The 16,259-nt window shown below is 27.7% G+C and overlaps 1 protein-coding gene across 3 annotated transcripts; it reads right to left on the bottom strand.

The window, feature by feature from the left end:
- Window positions 1-319: 319 nt before the first annotated feature.
- Window positions 320-15,287, bottom strand: LOC149883522 (endothelin-converting enzyme homolog). 3 transcript variants are annotated; one of them, XM_090097855.1, is made up of 15 exons: window positions 15,269-15,287; window positions 10,039-10,092; window positions 9,100-9,863; window positions 8,763-8,945; window positions 8,087-8,173; window positions 7,791-7,924; window positions 7,363-7,585; window positions 7,035-7,211; window positions 3,717-3,879; window positions 2,630-2,749; window positions 2,324-2,454; window positions 2,059-2,124; window positions 1,784-1,879; window positions 1,609-1,685; window positions 320-1,304 (listed from the first exon to the last, which is right to left on the bottom strand). In XM_090097855.1, exons 2-15 carry the CDS (start codon window positions 10,046-10,048, stop codon window positions 1,205-1,207), a joined length of 2,331 nt encoding a protein of 776 aa, XP_089953981.1. In that variant the 5' UTR covers window positions 10,049-10,092; window positions 15,269-15,287; the 3' UTR covers window positions 320-1,204. The 3 variants fall into 3 exon arrangements, with proteins under 3 accessions (XP_089953981.1, XP_089953982.1, XP_089953980.1); XM_090097856.1 differs by lacking the exon at window positions 15,269-15,287 and adding an exon at window positions 10,222-10,691 and having other exon boundaries at window positions 9,945-10,092; XM_090097854.1 differs by lacking the exon at window positions 15,269-15,287 and adding an exon at window positions 10,222-10,613.
- Between the last annotated feature and the right edge of the window lie 972 nt (window positions 15,288-16,259).

Below are 16,259 nucleotides of genomic sequence, written 5' to 3'. Positions count from 1 at the left end.
AACTAAACTTCGAAGTCCAAAGAAACAGCGGAATCAAAACCATCAGACCACTTCATATATGAATATATAAACACCATTTATGAATATCGTGTCCAGTAACAACATGAATTTGAATTTGTAACTCGACAATTTGTATCTGAGTAAATGTGTTCACCAAAATGTTGCATGTTTGAAAACATGGAATAGATAAGGGTTCTCAAATGCTCCAATTTTACGGGAGAAGAGTTCAAACAAATATAAATTTTAATAGAGGTTTACATTTGGCTCTCAACGCTAAAACCGAGACGTCTGAGAACTCTGAAAGTAAATACTTTTCAAAACTCAATAGAAAATATAATGCAAAATAAAAAGCGCATAAATTATTTACAAGCATAAATACATCTATAATATAATAACACTCACTTTATGGTAACTTTTTGCGTATAAATAAATGAAATAACGGATGTAAATATTTATCCTAAAATTTAAATATATTTCTAAAGCCAAAACAAAAAATATTCTCGTCCCTACGGCGATTTGGAGTTTTAAAGTTCTGTTTGAAATATTCAATTGTAGTTACTTTATGATTCCAAGCATCCCACTTTTACGAAGGAGCACGCAAAACAAATGATTTCATTAGAGATTTGTATTGCGCACTCCCACCATAAAAGCGGACCTATGGGAACCTTCTTACTAAAAGTCAGTGAAGCTACGAGTAGGAATATCATCAGCATCTTTTAAAAACCTCAACAACAGAAATCGTTAAAATATAAATAACTAAAAGCTAAAAACATAACGCAAACTTTTTTATGTAAATTTCTAACAACTTTAAAAAGTTCACTTCAACTTCAGAAACTGTCATGGTGACATGTTGATCACCATGGTAATGTTTTAAAAAGTAACTAATTGCCATTCAAGATCACTGCAGACTTGAATCATGACAAGGCACATAACCAATGTACGCGATTATTATGATAAACGTGCAGCTTGACTCTTTGAAAAGTTAAAATTATGTGAAGTGGTTCTGGTTAAACGAGACTAATTACCCTCCATAAATGAAAACTTAGTTAAACCAACTTTGCTGATATGACAGATTTGTCATAAAGCTTCTCTCAGTATAATTGTAAAACTTCTTACTCATACATATTTAAGCATTTTAACAGAATAACGAACTTGAAATAAAATGGAATTTGGAAGTTGATGATCGTAAAGGTTTACGTTTGGTTTACCAAAGGGAGCATTTCTTCTTCGGATTCATAGGTGAATCTACCGGACAATTGAAAACCCTAGCAAAGTCTTCATTAAATTTCACAGAGCCGCGCACTCTTAAAAAAGTAAAATCTACCTTTAATGAATTGATAAATTATAACTATATTACAAAATATCAAATTATAAATTCCACATTTTAGAATAAGATAAAAAATGGTTGGTAGAAAAGTTTCGGAAAAAATTTCAAAATATTAACAAAAAAAAACAAAACATAAAAAAAAAAATTAGCTAAATGAATCATCTTTAAAAATACATTTCTAAAGTTTCCATTTGCGTTGTATTTTCTAAAAAATACAACGCAAACGGATATTTTAAGTTGTATTTTTTACAAAAAAGTTAATCGTAAGAAATTCAACTCACCTGTCAAATTCAGGGGAATGAACGTCTGTATTTATTTGATCAATCAAAACATTGCTTAACTTGGATGAGCACCAAGACTTAAGACAGAGAGCAGAAAAAAATAAGAACTAAAAAATGACGTTCAAAAACTTTTACCACATTTTAAAGCCGTAACTAACATTAGTTCGAAAAATACCTGAGCAAATGCGATGAAGAAGACCTGCTCATTGGATTTTTCCAAACCAGGTAATGAAAGTTCTTCTCCGTTTTTTTCAACCCACATTTTGTAAGCCTAAAATTACATTAAAATATTTTTTAACTTTTTTCTTGGCATTTTCTTAAGAGGAAAAACTAAAAATTTCAATTAAATAATCAAATATCTGAGAGTTTTTAGCTTTTTTTTTTTTTTTTCTAAAGGCAAGTGGTTAACCTCTTAGAGTGGTCTTAATAAAGAAAACTAAAAAATCTTACCATAAAAGATGCTTTCAATCCTCCATTATCAGCAAGATTCTCAGCGAGTGTGACATTTCCTTTGACCTTTAAATGTTGTTGAAAAATAATATTAAAATCAATTTCCTAAATGGTAATATATGAAAAAATGAAAATGGTAAAAGAAGATAGAAAAACATAAATTGTAAGACAAAAAAAAGAAAAAGAGACAAAAAAAAAATTACAAAAAAAGAATAAAATTTTCTAATTATTTTTTAGCTGATGTTAAGAATAGATGTTATCTTACATTCACAGCTGCTTCTGAGAATTTAGAATACTCATTTACGAAACAGTTTGCTCTTTCTTTAAAGCTTGCAATCGACTCTTTGCTCCACCAACTGTCATTATGATAATTTCCTTGAGCATCATATAGCCGACCTTTACAATTAGAAAAAAAAAAACTACGCAATAATCTTTTTTAATTAGCAATTAGTAATGAGATTTTAAAGACCAGACCAAATTGAGTTAAACTGTGTTCAGACCAGGGGCAACAGTAGCAGTTTATTTTTGCCATATCATAATAAAGATTTTATCAAAGTTAAAAAATAAAAACCGTTGTTATCAAATCCATGGGTTATTTCATGCCCTATGACGCTTCCCATACCACCAAAGTTAACAAATTTCGGGTAATCGTACTTGAAGTATGGAACCTGAAGAATACCAGCAGGAAATACTAGAAAAAAATAAAAATAAAAAAAAAAATCTCAAACTAAAATTGTTAAGAAATGAATCTTTAAGAAAATCTAATAGTTAAATTAGTAAATAATTAAAGAAAAAAAAGAATAACTTTTAATTAAAGATAATTTTACTTATACATAATAATTGATAATAATTGTTTATGTAAAAAACAATCCATATTTAGTATCATAATTATATTTAGTATAAATATATTTAGTACCATAATTATCATAATTCTATAATTAGAAAACAAGTAGATTTTACACAGATCTTACAAATTGTCATGACCTAATGACCTAAAGTTTTTTTGTGTTTTTTTAATTTTTGCTGCGCAACAAAAAAAACAAGAAGTGCGATAAAAGTAGCAAAATTTTTATTTTCAATATTTTGAGTTTGAAACAAAAACTGAACGCTATGTTTATCATTTTTATTAACTGTTAACAAGGACATTTTTTTTTCATGGAAGGAGAAAAAAAAAAAATTTTCACAAAACTTGAACTGCATTGCAAGGAAAAACTTCAACTACATTGCAAGGAAAATGGTTTTTTTTAGTCTTTCTTACCTCAAAATGTTATAAAAGGTCAAAAACAAATGTTATAAAAAAAAATGGCTGCTGTGTTAAGATTTTTTTAAATATCTTAAATTACATATGAATGTTAAGAAAGGTTACTAAATTTTTAAGTTGATTTTTTTTATTTTTTGTTCATTATTTCGATATTTGTCTTAAGACTAATAAATTTCATCCAAAATCCTATGCTACTTTTATTTATATTCCAAATCTTATCAAAAATAAGGGGGGTGGAGGTGGAGGGGGAACTTTGTATTCCAAGATAATAATTCTAAGATAATAATCCTAAATACACTTCCAAAACTCTGTAGAGGAAAATTTGGACAAATTGTCAGTTATAAAAATTGTATTCAAACAAGAAAATTTTAATTTTAGAGACTTAAAATTCTCTTACCAATCTCATTTTTACTTGGGTCATAGTATGCATTTATTGTCGGAGGTGTCATTGCCCAATTTGTTTTGTCAACTTTATTTCTTAACTCACTTAACTCTTTTGTCTTCATAAGCTGCATTATTTTTATCTCATTTGCAAAATATTCTTCTGGATTTAAACTAAGCTAAAATAAAACACATGCAATATAAATTATTATGTATATTTATAAATGGTTATGTATATATTTATTAACTGTTATGCAAAAAAAAAAAACTTTTTATATAATTAATCGCAAAAACAAGAATTCATATTCACCAAATATGAATTCTTGTTTTTGCATAATAGAAAAAAAACTCATTAAAACTAAAAGGTAAAGTTCACAAACTCAATAACTTTTTACATAACTTGAATTTTAGCACATTAAATAAAAAATTTGAACTTTAGCACACAAAATTATAATTCTTTTCGTTCAAACTAACTTGAACGATAAAATTATCAAGCAATACTAATTTTTTTTATTTTCTTAAAAAAATGAATTTTTTATTTTTAAAATTTGAAAGTATGATATAGGTATGAAGGATGATGACAATAGAGAAAAAAGCAAGAAGAATATCAATGTCAGAGAATTGTTTCAGAAATAATCTAAAAACTAGTAACAAGGTGGCTTCTAATATCATCCTGGGACTGGAGATTTCTTGCCTTTGATGGAAGGCACCACCTAATGCAAGAAAAATTTGTGAACTTATTATTGTGAACTAACAAGAAGGTTAAAAATTTTTTTTTATTAAACATTTTTCTCTAAATCCAGTAAGAAACATCTCCTCTAGTAAGAGCATTATACTGAATTATAAATGCAGCCATTAGAAAAGCATGCTTAAAAAAAAAACTGACTCCCAGAGTCAAGATTAAGGTGTAAGAAAACAACTGCTTGGTCAAATAAGAACTTTTTAATTAAAGTAACTTCGAATTAATAAACATGAAAAGCAGGAATTTTTCTTGAAAATAGAAATCTGAAACACAATTTTTGCATGATTACCATTTTATAGTAAGTAATTGTGCTCCTAACTGGTTTGCTATTAACCACTGTTCTTTAAGCACAGACGGACTCAAACAAATCTTGAGGATCAATTCATCAAAAAAAAAAAAAAAAAAAAAAAACATTGCTGAAACTGTTAAACTAAAGAGTGGAAATGTATATTTCACTCACACAGAGAACATGCTGCATGCTACATTAGCTGACTCTGAAGAAAACAAGCAGCTGGTTTGGATTGAAATGAATTTATTTCAAGATGCAGATCCTTAGTAATACTTTTGAAAAATCTGATCAGTGATATTTGGAACTTCTAATTTTTTTGTTTTTGAAAGATTTTCTTACCCAGCAACCTTAATATGGCTAAACACTTTTTGGATTTCTAATGCTTTTGTTTTTGACAGATTTTCTTGCCCGGCTCTCTTTTGAAATCTGAAAATTTGATCTACTTTATGTTCAAATTTCCATAAAGAAAAAAAAAAAAAAAAAAAAAGGATAATAGTGAGCAGCTGATATCATTCTTCAGAGCCTATCTATTGATTAAGATGCAAGTTTTTTTAAGATGCAAGAATTAGATCTGGACAGAACTAATTTAGTAGAAAGACATATACCTGCCACTAACAGCATCAAGGTATCAAACCAAGAAATCAATGAGTTCATCAGCAGCAGTTTTTTCATTTTCCCAAATCTCCTCACGTCAAAAAAGTTAAAGACCAGTTATAAAATACAATGATTCTAGAAGTCAAAGTAAACCCAAAGATTTCTGAAAGAAATATTCCATCAGACATCAAAGAATGTTCTTGATGTTCAATGATCAATATTGTTCAAAATGCTCAGAAAATTATTAGTTATCTGAATTGTGCAGAAAAAAATTGTGGTTGAACTGTGGCTGAAAAAAAAACTTTGCAAATCAAAAAATCTAAGTGATTAAGCTGCAATTCATTTTGAATGAAGTAACTTGGTCAGATAAAACAATTTCTTCAAAACACCAATTCCAGGCTGTATGGCTGCTATAGTGAAGGAAATCAGTTTTTGGCAATGTAAAAAGAAACCAATGCCTATAAAGGCACTGAAGAAAATCTACAGTGAATCCAATTTTGTTTCCCAGCGTGACAAAAATCCTAAGCACACATCAAAGAAGTTCTTGAATGACCTCAATCTTCAGATCTTTAAAAATTCAAAAACACTAGCAATCTAAACTACTTTAGGTTTATCATCGAAAGAAAATGGAATAATACCCTGACTGAAGTTATCAAAAAATCAGCCAATTCACACAGAATTGACTGCAAGCAGTTTAGGAATTTAAAGAAAATCCAACAAAACATTTAATAAGTATTGCTTCCATGATCATTCTTATCTTATAATGTTAATAATAAAAAGTTCACAAAATCATGGTTGACTTCATTTGCTTCAAATTGGTACATTATAAATGTCACAGTGATTGAAAGTATATAATAAATATTTGTAAATTGTTAGATTTATTTAAAGAAAACATTTAGAACTTAATAAATAAAAAAGACTTAAGTTATATGACTTTTTATTTTAAAAAATATGTTAAAAAAAGTTTGCCATAACCATTTTAATGTACAAATACTTTTATCATTATATATTCTTCTTTTTTTTCTCTACCATTTTAAATCATTTAAAAGTAATATAGACAAAAACAAAAAGTGAAAAAATGATTTAAAAATCAATTAAAAAAGGTAATTTATTCCTTATGTACTTATATGTTATAATATTATACCAATATTAATTTTATTAAAAAAATATTTGATTGAAACATGTAATTATAACTTCTTTCAGCTTTTTTTCTTTCTTTTTTGTAACTCTAACAAATTGTAAAACTTAGAATTGTGAATCAACTTTTTTTTTTTTTATTTTTCTTTTCTTTTCTCTACAGAATTTTTGCTTTTTGGTAGCAATTTTATTTCTACATACTCAAATTTTAATGTTCAACATTTCATTCAACAGGATAAAAAAAAGGACTTTTGTTTCCAAAATTAGTTTTTAAACAAATCTTAGTCCCCAGTACTATAGAAAAGTCATTTTTACAAAAAAATATAAAAATGACTTTTCTATAGTTTTGAGTGATGGAATGGCCCATTTCTTTTTTCATTAGTAATATTGAGAGTTGTGCACCTAATGAACTGGTATCAACTTTCATATTTTAATTCTACCCCTCATTTACTTATTTTATTTATTCTGAAATCAGAATTTCAGGAATGATGAATATGATCATCCCTAAGAAAAAAAATTTGATTTTTATTTGCTGATGTTACATTTGATTAGGTTAGATGTACTTATCATACCCCATCATAATATTTGTCCAACTTTGCAGGATCAAGTATGAAGGTTGGAAACCCAATCTTTTGGCTAACCAAGTTGGCTTTTTCTTCTGCAGCTAAACGTGTTTGATCATCCATCCATGATAGTGACTTAAATGATGATATAAATGCTGTTCGAACAGCTTGAACCATTTTGGATGCCTTTAAAAAAAAGTTTGAGAATTGCTAACCATTCAGTTGTACGAGTGTATTATTTATGAGCTGTTTAAAAAAAAAAGATTGAATAACTTTAGTTAAAATTTCTTTTTGCAAAGATTGAACTTTAGAAAAAACAATAACTTTTAAAATGTACCTCATCATGACTATTGCCAGCAAAAGCATTTTTTACAAACAAACTACCCAAAGCCATCCCTAAACTACTGTCAGTTGTTGTAATACACCGCTTCCAACGTGGCTCTAACTTAAACACTCCATTCTCAGCAAGGGACAAGTTCTTTGTTAACAAAGGAAAATCTTCAGTAACGAGGCTTGAGTAAGATTTTGCCAGCTGAAATATCATGTAGTTTTGCAAAACTCTAAAAGTTTTAAAAAAAAAATTTGTTGCATTTTTAGACCATCAATAACACAACATTTATATTATTTATTAACCAAATCAGAATACAATTGTCTGCAGTAACAAACAAAGAAAGAATATAAAGAAATTATAAAATTTGAATACTTTTGATTATAAGGTCATCTGCAAAAGTAAAAAAAAAACTCATTTTCATTAAAAACATTTACCTCATACTTGTTTTTTCTAATAAAGCATCAAGATTGTCAGCAAACTTTAAACTTTCTAAAACTATTGGCTCTTCATCTGTGAACTTTATGTTAGTTGAACTGAATACCTTACTGATATATCTAAGCCAATTAATCTAGGAAACAAAAGAAGAAAAGTAAATTATTCATGGAGTTTTTTTTTAAAACCAGCCAAGATTTTTAAAATGTTATAAATAATAACAAATCAATGTTCAAATCTCTATTTACTCTTAAGTCTTTTGAGAAGCATGCAGGAAAATCATCACAATAAACCTTACATTTTTAACATGAGTCTGCAACTCTTTTAGATTTGTTTTATAATATCTATCTTCCACTGTGACTGAATCCTCAGCTGGCACAAAAATCTATAAACAAAACGCAAACTCTGAAAGATTTGTAAACTGTTCAGTTTAAAAAAGACAACTGTTACAGAACTCACATTTTAGGATACAATGAAGTATATCATGCACAAATATATGCATATTTTTCCACTAATCCTTGAAAGTTTAGCTCTGAGCAAAATACAAAATTTTGTTCATAAATAAATATGAGAATATAAATGTTTTTTCTGATTTTTTTTATTGTTAATGTAGAAAATCAAGAAGTGAATTTTCAAACCTTTTCTTTATCCTTTTAATTTTTTTTTACTTAATTACTTAATTTTTTTAAATTTTTTTGAAAATTTTCAAAAAAATTAATTAAATGAAGCTGAATATTTTTAAAAAAAAACACTCAGCTTCATTTAATAAATTAATATTATTACATATTTCTTCTGCATTTTGCTTAAAAATATTATTCTCTTGTTAAAAATGACAAATACTGATTTTAAAAGAATGCATATAAACTAAATTTTCCATCATAAAGACTATACATAAAAATGGTGGTACAACTCCATAAAATAATGTTACAATGGTAAGAAACAATTGAATAATTGTACAAAACAATCATACAAACCATTGACAGGTCTTTTTCAAAGTGAAATGTTTCATTAGCCATTTCATAAGCACTATTTAGAGAGAATCTAGCATCCAACTTCATGGCAAGCTCTGTATGATACCATATGTAAGCTTGTATAACTCTATCTGTAAAATTTGCTTTATAACGGAATGGTGGCAAACCAAGACCTTTTTGATAAAGCTGGAGAAAAATGGATGCTCACAGCAAATGAATAAATAAAATACGCATATGAAAGTTAAAAATAAACTAATTCAACAACGTTGCATAAAAATGAAACAAAATATATTATTATATTATATATTATTATTATATATTATATTACAAATATTCATACCTTTATGATATTCTTTTCTGAATTTTGATCGTCCTCAGAAACAAAGATAGAAAAAAACATTTCCAATCCCGCATACACACTGGTATTGCTAATCATGACATTGAACTTTTCTTTGTTAAAAGCTTCTTCATGGTCAGTTTTAAGGTAAAAGCCACCAAAATCATTTAATACTTTTAACAATGGTTTTGCACCAAGACTATTAATAGCATCTAAGTTTTGACAGCTTTGATATAGTGTGTAGGCAGCAAACTCTGATTTACTAGAAAAATGCTCTTTGCTGACAGAAGGTTTGTCAAGAATCCCTCTCATTAGCTGTAAATTTTTTGCCCATAAATCTATAGATATAGACCAAGAAGTTTCCCCATCTGGAATAGGATTCTTTTTATGCCAACCACCACAAGAATAAGCATAAAAATCATCACAAGGGTCAACTGTCTCATCTAAACTGGATTTGATAAATGCAGATGCCTCAACACAACTAGCTGATACACAATATTTGAAATTCTGTTGAGATCTACTAACTTGGTGTATATACAAAAATAAAAATATCATACAAAACAGAAAGAGAAATAAAATAACTGCCACCACAATTTTGAAGGAGAGTGATTTTTTAGTTTTCCTTGGCATTTCAACAACATAATTTAAAAATGGTTCTGAATTAGGACCAGTTCCTAACACAGATGAATCATCATACTCAATAAACTCTTCATTGTTATCATCATAATCACAGATCAATTTGTTTGATGGATTCATCCCACCAGATTCTAATAACAGAAAAATAACAAACTAATTATTGTAAAATATTACATGATGACCCCAACCTACACATTAACACATACACTTACCTCTATGTAGGTGTACTATACCTAGTACAATTACATAGAAATAAAGCAGCTTTAAAAATCAAAGATAAAGCTACAGCTAACTAATGCATACTACCATCACACATCTGCAATTTCTTTATCTAATGTATCATGAAGAAAATCCAGTAATCTATAAACAAATATATATATATATATATATATATATATATATATATATATATATATATATATATATATATATATATATATATATATCGACACTATTCTAACACCATAATGATTTTTAGTTAATTCTTACCTTATAGATAGGGGAAGTATTAGCTAGATACTATACTGGTATGTAAATAAAGTAATCTAGGATTAGTGTTTTCCTGTGATATAGAGGAAGGCGGCAGTCAGATTTAATTGAATTTAAACAGCAGGTTTTTAGTTAATCAGCAGCTTTGTCTAAACAAAGCTGCAATGAAGCCCAATTAATCTTTATCTATAAATTTAAAGTTTTATGTTTTTTTTTTCTGGTAAAAACTATTTTTCTAAAAATTATTTAAAGCTTTTCTATGTAAAATTCACCCAAAATGTTAAAATATCTCAGCTGTAACTAAACCTCCTAACAAGACCTAATAATTGTTAATCTGTAAAAATGACGATCTACAACGGAGAATTATCAAGTTTCCTAGGTTAATTTCCCTTAAACCACCCTAAACAACCTTAGTTGTGTATAGACATTAACTTTTTATTTGTGGACGGAAAATTATATATTGACTGAACGTTTATTTTCTTTGAAACGGAAAGTATCTTAACAAAAAGATTGTCATTTGCGGTTTGACACTTTCGCAATCAACGAACGTGGTTACTCTGCAATATTATTATTTTTCGTTACGTCGTTTTCTTATTCTATTTTGTTTTATGTCCCCCCTGATTTTGTAGTTGATCAAAGAGTAAATAACTCGAAGATAAGACTTGAACTAAACTCTTTATATTGCGATATCTCCGTTAAATAAACGGTCTATTTCATTTATAAAGGATTATTTTTCAAAAATTAGATTGTTAATTACTTCATATTTTATATCTGCCAACTAAAAAATAATCCACAGAAATTTTCTTTATCTTTGAATGTTGTTTGTTTCGGAGTAACAACTGCATATTCTGCAGATATTTTTCTCAAACGTAAAAACGAAATAAAAGCACGGCTTCTTAACGCCACTTTTATTTTTAACTTTGGCTCAAACATCATTTGCAAAAGCTGAGTTTGTTCGAGTAAATTTGAGTAAAAAATCTTCGATGTTTTTGTAATGTAAAATTAACTTTCTTTTTTGCAGCTTACAATTTGAATACCGTTATAAACTTGATTGAAGCGACACGTAGATAGCAATTAAAGTGTTTTCGTGTTTATCAGGGTTGGAGGAGATTTTTGCGAGCTTATGCAGGATATTTTTATGAATATAATATAAGAATTTGAATTTTGAATTTTTATGTTTTGTTGCATGACAAGACTGTTACTGCGTGTTTACTAAATTTTTCTTTAAAAATTTTAATAGATAAAGTTGCAATCTTAAGCATTGAAAATTTTTATATTTTCGAAAGCTATTTTGCCAGATTTTGCTAGGTTTGAATTATTTATTTTTATCGTTATCATTTTATTTCTAACTTTATTATTAGAATTTTGTTCGAAACTTTCATAGGTGTCGGCTGTTAAAAAGAAGAAAATCAATTCTTAGTTTTGCTGAACATTCCTTTCCTCTTTGAAAGGTTTTTAAATTAATTAATGATTTTAAGGCCGATCTCCAATCAGGACAATTTTTCTGTGGACAGAAAAATTTTCTAATGGGATCATACGCAATTTTTAGTTTATTTTGCATACTTCCCAGAATATCAGCTTTCAGGGGTCGATGTTATAAAACAAATAGGTATTTATTGAAGCGAACTTTACGAAAAAATATCAAAGCGATGTTAAAATTGTTAAACAATTTTGTCATTTAAAGGCGTGACGTAATAGAGTACACGTGATTTTCAATTCTTTTGTTTTATATTGATTGTTTTATATTAAGTGTTTATATTATATTATATTAAGTTTATATTATATTGATATAAGTGTTTTTCAAGTGTAACAAGCAAATCCAACTCTTCCTGTTTATCTTTTTTCTTTCTTGATTATTTCAAGATAAATTTTAAGTTTCACTTCTTTTCTATATTTCATGTACTTGGTTAATTATACTCGGTATTATCGATACGTATCGATATATCGATATTTATCGATATATATTATGTGTGATGTTTATCGATATAATATCGATGTATATTAGATTCCATATATACTTACAGGATATTTTGGAGCTATCGCAACTGCCTAAAAATTTGTGCATTTATCTAACTCAAGAAAATTTTTGATCTTTATCTTCTCTAATAATATTAGCTCTAATATTTTTTATGATAATCAACATTTTTATGTCCACGTAAATTAGCTTTTTCGGTCTCATGATAGGGAAAGGAGACTTAGTATCAAGCCGATTGCCTCATTGTAAAGTTTTAAAAGGGGGATTGTGTTAACATTAGAGTACACACAAAGGAAATACATATAAAATATAGTCTCTTGATCTACTGATTGGTTATTACCGAAAAAAATCAATTTGATTGATTTTTACTGAAAAAAATCAATTTTGTTATTGGTATACTAGTTTTAGTCTGCATTGTGATGTCATCGGGTTGCTTTGTTACCTCATGTTTCATTATGTTCCGGCTTTTTTATGCCTTTTTTGTCCTCCTCTTATTTTGGTCTCGAAATGTACAATTACCATCTTGCAAAGACACTGATAACCATGCTGTTAAATAGCCTAAATAAACAGCGTGAATTCAGTTGCAACTGTTAGCTTGCAAATTAAGGTTGCAGCAATTCTTTGTTAGCTAAGTTTCCTTTTAAACAGTAAGGCTTTTTTTATCAAATGAAATGTTTTAAAAAAGAGTAAATAACAAGAGGTTTTGCTGAGGTGAAAAAAAGGAGGAGCTACTATCCTATCCCTATCTATCTTTTTTATATGTTTATTGATTCATTATAAAGTATGAAGTCAAAATATTTAAATACTTACTAGTTAATCTTTTTCAACCATTTTTATTGGTTTAAGGTTTGTTTTTTTTCGACTAAATTAATCTTTGGATAAAGATTTCATTCATCAAGCTTTTATCTCAATCTATTCTTAGTTTGTTTTTTTCAGAAAATACTTTGGAGAGCCTTTAGATATCAGCAGAGGCTAATACATGCAAGATTATGTTAATTTATAATTATGTTAAGCGTGGGACACATCAATTTGATGATAAAAGAATCTAACTTGAACATATATACATTACATATATATATACATATATATATACATATATATATATATATATATATATATATATATATATATATATATATATATATATATATATATATATATATATATAGATAGATAGATATAGATAATTTTAACATTATTTTTAGACCCAGGAGCGTCCCAAAACAAAGCTATATAGTGGATATAGTGGGAGGTAATTTAATAGCTATATAGTGGATATAGTGGGAGGTAATTTAATAGCTATATAGTGGATATAGTGGGAGGTAATTTAAAAATAGCAAGAAGATTTATTCATTGTGTAATTTTAATAAAAGGTTAAGCACAATTAATTTTTATTTAAATCTTTCTTCTAATAATCTAGAAATTTTTATTTTTTACTTTAGAGAGAATTATGGGTTGGGTCATAGTCAGTCATGCTTAAGATAATGAAAAGTAAAAATCAAAAATGGTCAATTCTGATATTTAGATCTATTTGCATGTGGAACAATCTTTTTTATATAAAGTAATATGAATTAAGGTTGGTTTTTGTCAAATAAAATTTTCCGCCATTTTAAAAATAAAATTCAAAAAAAAAAAAAAAAACTTAATAATTAACTTGCTACTCTAGGCAATCATGATGGAAACTATGATGGTAACCATGATGGCAGCCTCACACTGTTTATTGTTAAAGCCGACCCTGATTCTAAGAATACTCAAAGGTCAATCATTTAGTTTTCAAATATTACACTTTTCCTCTATTTCGGTAGCGGAAAATTTCGACAACGCAAAAAAATACTAAGCAAACTTAATTACAAATGCTTAAAATTTAAGTGACCTAAAAAATACATTACTTTTAAAAAATGAATAGGTATGAAAATTCTCATCACAAGTTTTCTCACACGTTGAAGAAAAATACACAGGAAATCGAATAAAAATTTCCGAAAAAAGTATGGATGGTGAAGAGAGAAAATATTTTTTTTTGAACAGAATTTAAAAAAAGGCATGTCATTTTTGGAATCTTATGTTCAAAGTACATTCGCCTGTAACGACTGCAGATAAAAAGGGTGACAATTAAGCAAGTATGATACTAAATGATCATCAATAACAACCCAGCAAGCACACAACGTTGAAACAACGTTGAAATAACGTTGATCAACGTTGATCAACGTTATTTCAACGTTGTTTCAACGTTGTGTGCTTGCTGGGAATAAATTATGATAACTTTCTAATGATAGAAAGTGAAATTTCAATATTTTCCTGATTCATGACAATTCAACAGGATTAAAGAAGGTTTGAATGAAAACATCTTCTCAGAGAAATATATGTTAGGAACATTTAAATACATATATAGAGATGAGTAAATACGTAAAATGTTTCTAACACAGCTTCAAATTTTAAATTAGGATTTGGTTTATCCAGGTGACATCGAGAAGTCCAATTTTTGAGGCCGGGGATGTAGTCCATGCTTGTGTGTAATATAAATCAATTGGCTAACCTATGTTTGTTCACATTACATGTAATTAGAAAGTAATGGGCCAACTTCTGAAATTTTAAAAAATTTTGACATAAATCTCCCTTATCAATGTTTCAAGAGTTACAATATTAATGAAAACATTTCAACATAAATCTCCCTTATAAATGTTTCAAGAATTAAAACAGTAATTAAAACATTTCTTTAATTACTTTTCAGTAATTAAAACAAATCTCCCTTATCAATGTTTCAAGAATTAAAACAGTAATTAAAACATTTCAACATAAATCTCCCTTATCAATGTTTCAAGTGTTACAACAGTAAAATTAGATTACAGAATGGAATAATCCCTGCACTCTTCATGTTTGAAGTGGAATTAAAAATACAACAAAAGATTTCATCAGTTTGAATACACTTGAATTCAATTATTTTGCCTAATTAGTTTTAAAATAAACAATCCAAAGTGTGACAATTTATAAAAGTGTTGGAATGTTTAAACACAAAAAATGGTTAATTCACTTGAAGAGGAGTAACGTTTCTCTATTAAAAGTTAAACTTTATACCTTTATCTGTGCATTGTTTTCAGCTGTTGTTGTATAAACCATGTCGGCTTTTAAAAATTCCATACATTAACGTCAAAAAAAAAAGAGGGGGTGTAAAGACGCGTTTTTAAAAACATGTATAGAAACGAAAATAAGACGGAAGGAACACAAAATATATTTTAGACAAGTTTTTAATTACCCAAGTATCCATAGGCGCTGACTATTGATTTTGACTAAGGCCGCGAACTTCAATAAGAACACAAGAGGCTATTATCTATTTCAAATGCAATAAAAAGTAGAAAATAAATAAGAAAGGTACTTGGTAAGGTATACATAAATTTTTTCAAAAATAAAAGTCATAACAAATTGAGATTTTGAGGAACTTAAAAAAAGACGTTCCCACATGAATAATTAAAAATGTCGTATTTTTTTATCAACTTACGAACATTTTATGAACTTTTATTATGAACATTTTTTATGAGCTTATGAAATTTTTTTATTAACTCATCGTATCTTTTATTAACTTATTGACAATTTTCATGGCAAAAGTATTGCTTCGAATGGTTATCTTTTTTACAAATTCATGACCAATCTTACCCATAGCCAGAATATCCAGTTCTTCATTGTGACAATTGATAATGAACAAGTGATTTAATCTCTTCTGGGTCATTGTATTTCTTAAAAATGTCTTCATTCTTTTTAGCATAGAAAATGATCGCTCTGAAGTACATGTTGTTATTGAAAGTGTCATAATTAAGTGCACGAAACTTTTAGCTCTGTTAGATGAATCATTCTATTCTCATGACAAATCAAAACATTTAAAACGTCCGGGAAAGATGCTACTTTTAAATGTTTGGCTTCAATTATGTCATAAAGCATGTCCCTATGCAATTTAAGTCCATCTATATTTAGATTCACAAACTGTTTTTGGAGAGACTTCTAAATTAATTAGAAAAGACTATGTATTCAATAACAACAATTGGGAGTCAGAGGTAAATCTTGATGCTAGGCC

Source organism: Hydra viridissima, unplaced genomic scaffold, assembly GCF_058129835.1.
Source record: "Hydra viridissima isolate aposymbiotic clone 2 unplaced genomic scaffold, HvirCarnegie_v1 scaffold_9, whole genome shotgun sequence".
Classification (NCBI taxonomy): domain Eukaryota; kingdom Metazoa; phylum Cnidaria; class Hydrozoa; order Anthoathecata; family Hydridae; genus Hydra; species Hydra viridissima.
The sequence above is the reverse complement of the archived record's forward strand: the minus strand, read 5'-3'. Positions and strand labels throughout refer to the sequence as shown.

Bases quoted from the DNA above. Each gene is read 5' to 3' on its own strand.
- LOC149883522 (XM_090097855.1), bottom strand. The intron at 8,174-8,762 runs GTTTGTATGATT...TTTTGTTTATAG, and splicing joins TTGAAAAAGACCTGTCAATG to ATTTTTGTGCCAGCTGAGGA. The intron at 7,925-8,086 runs GTAAGGTTTATT...TTTGTTTCCTAG, and splicing joins TGCAGACTCATGTTAAAAAT to ATTAATTGGCTTAGATATAT.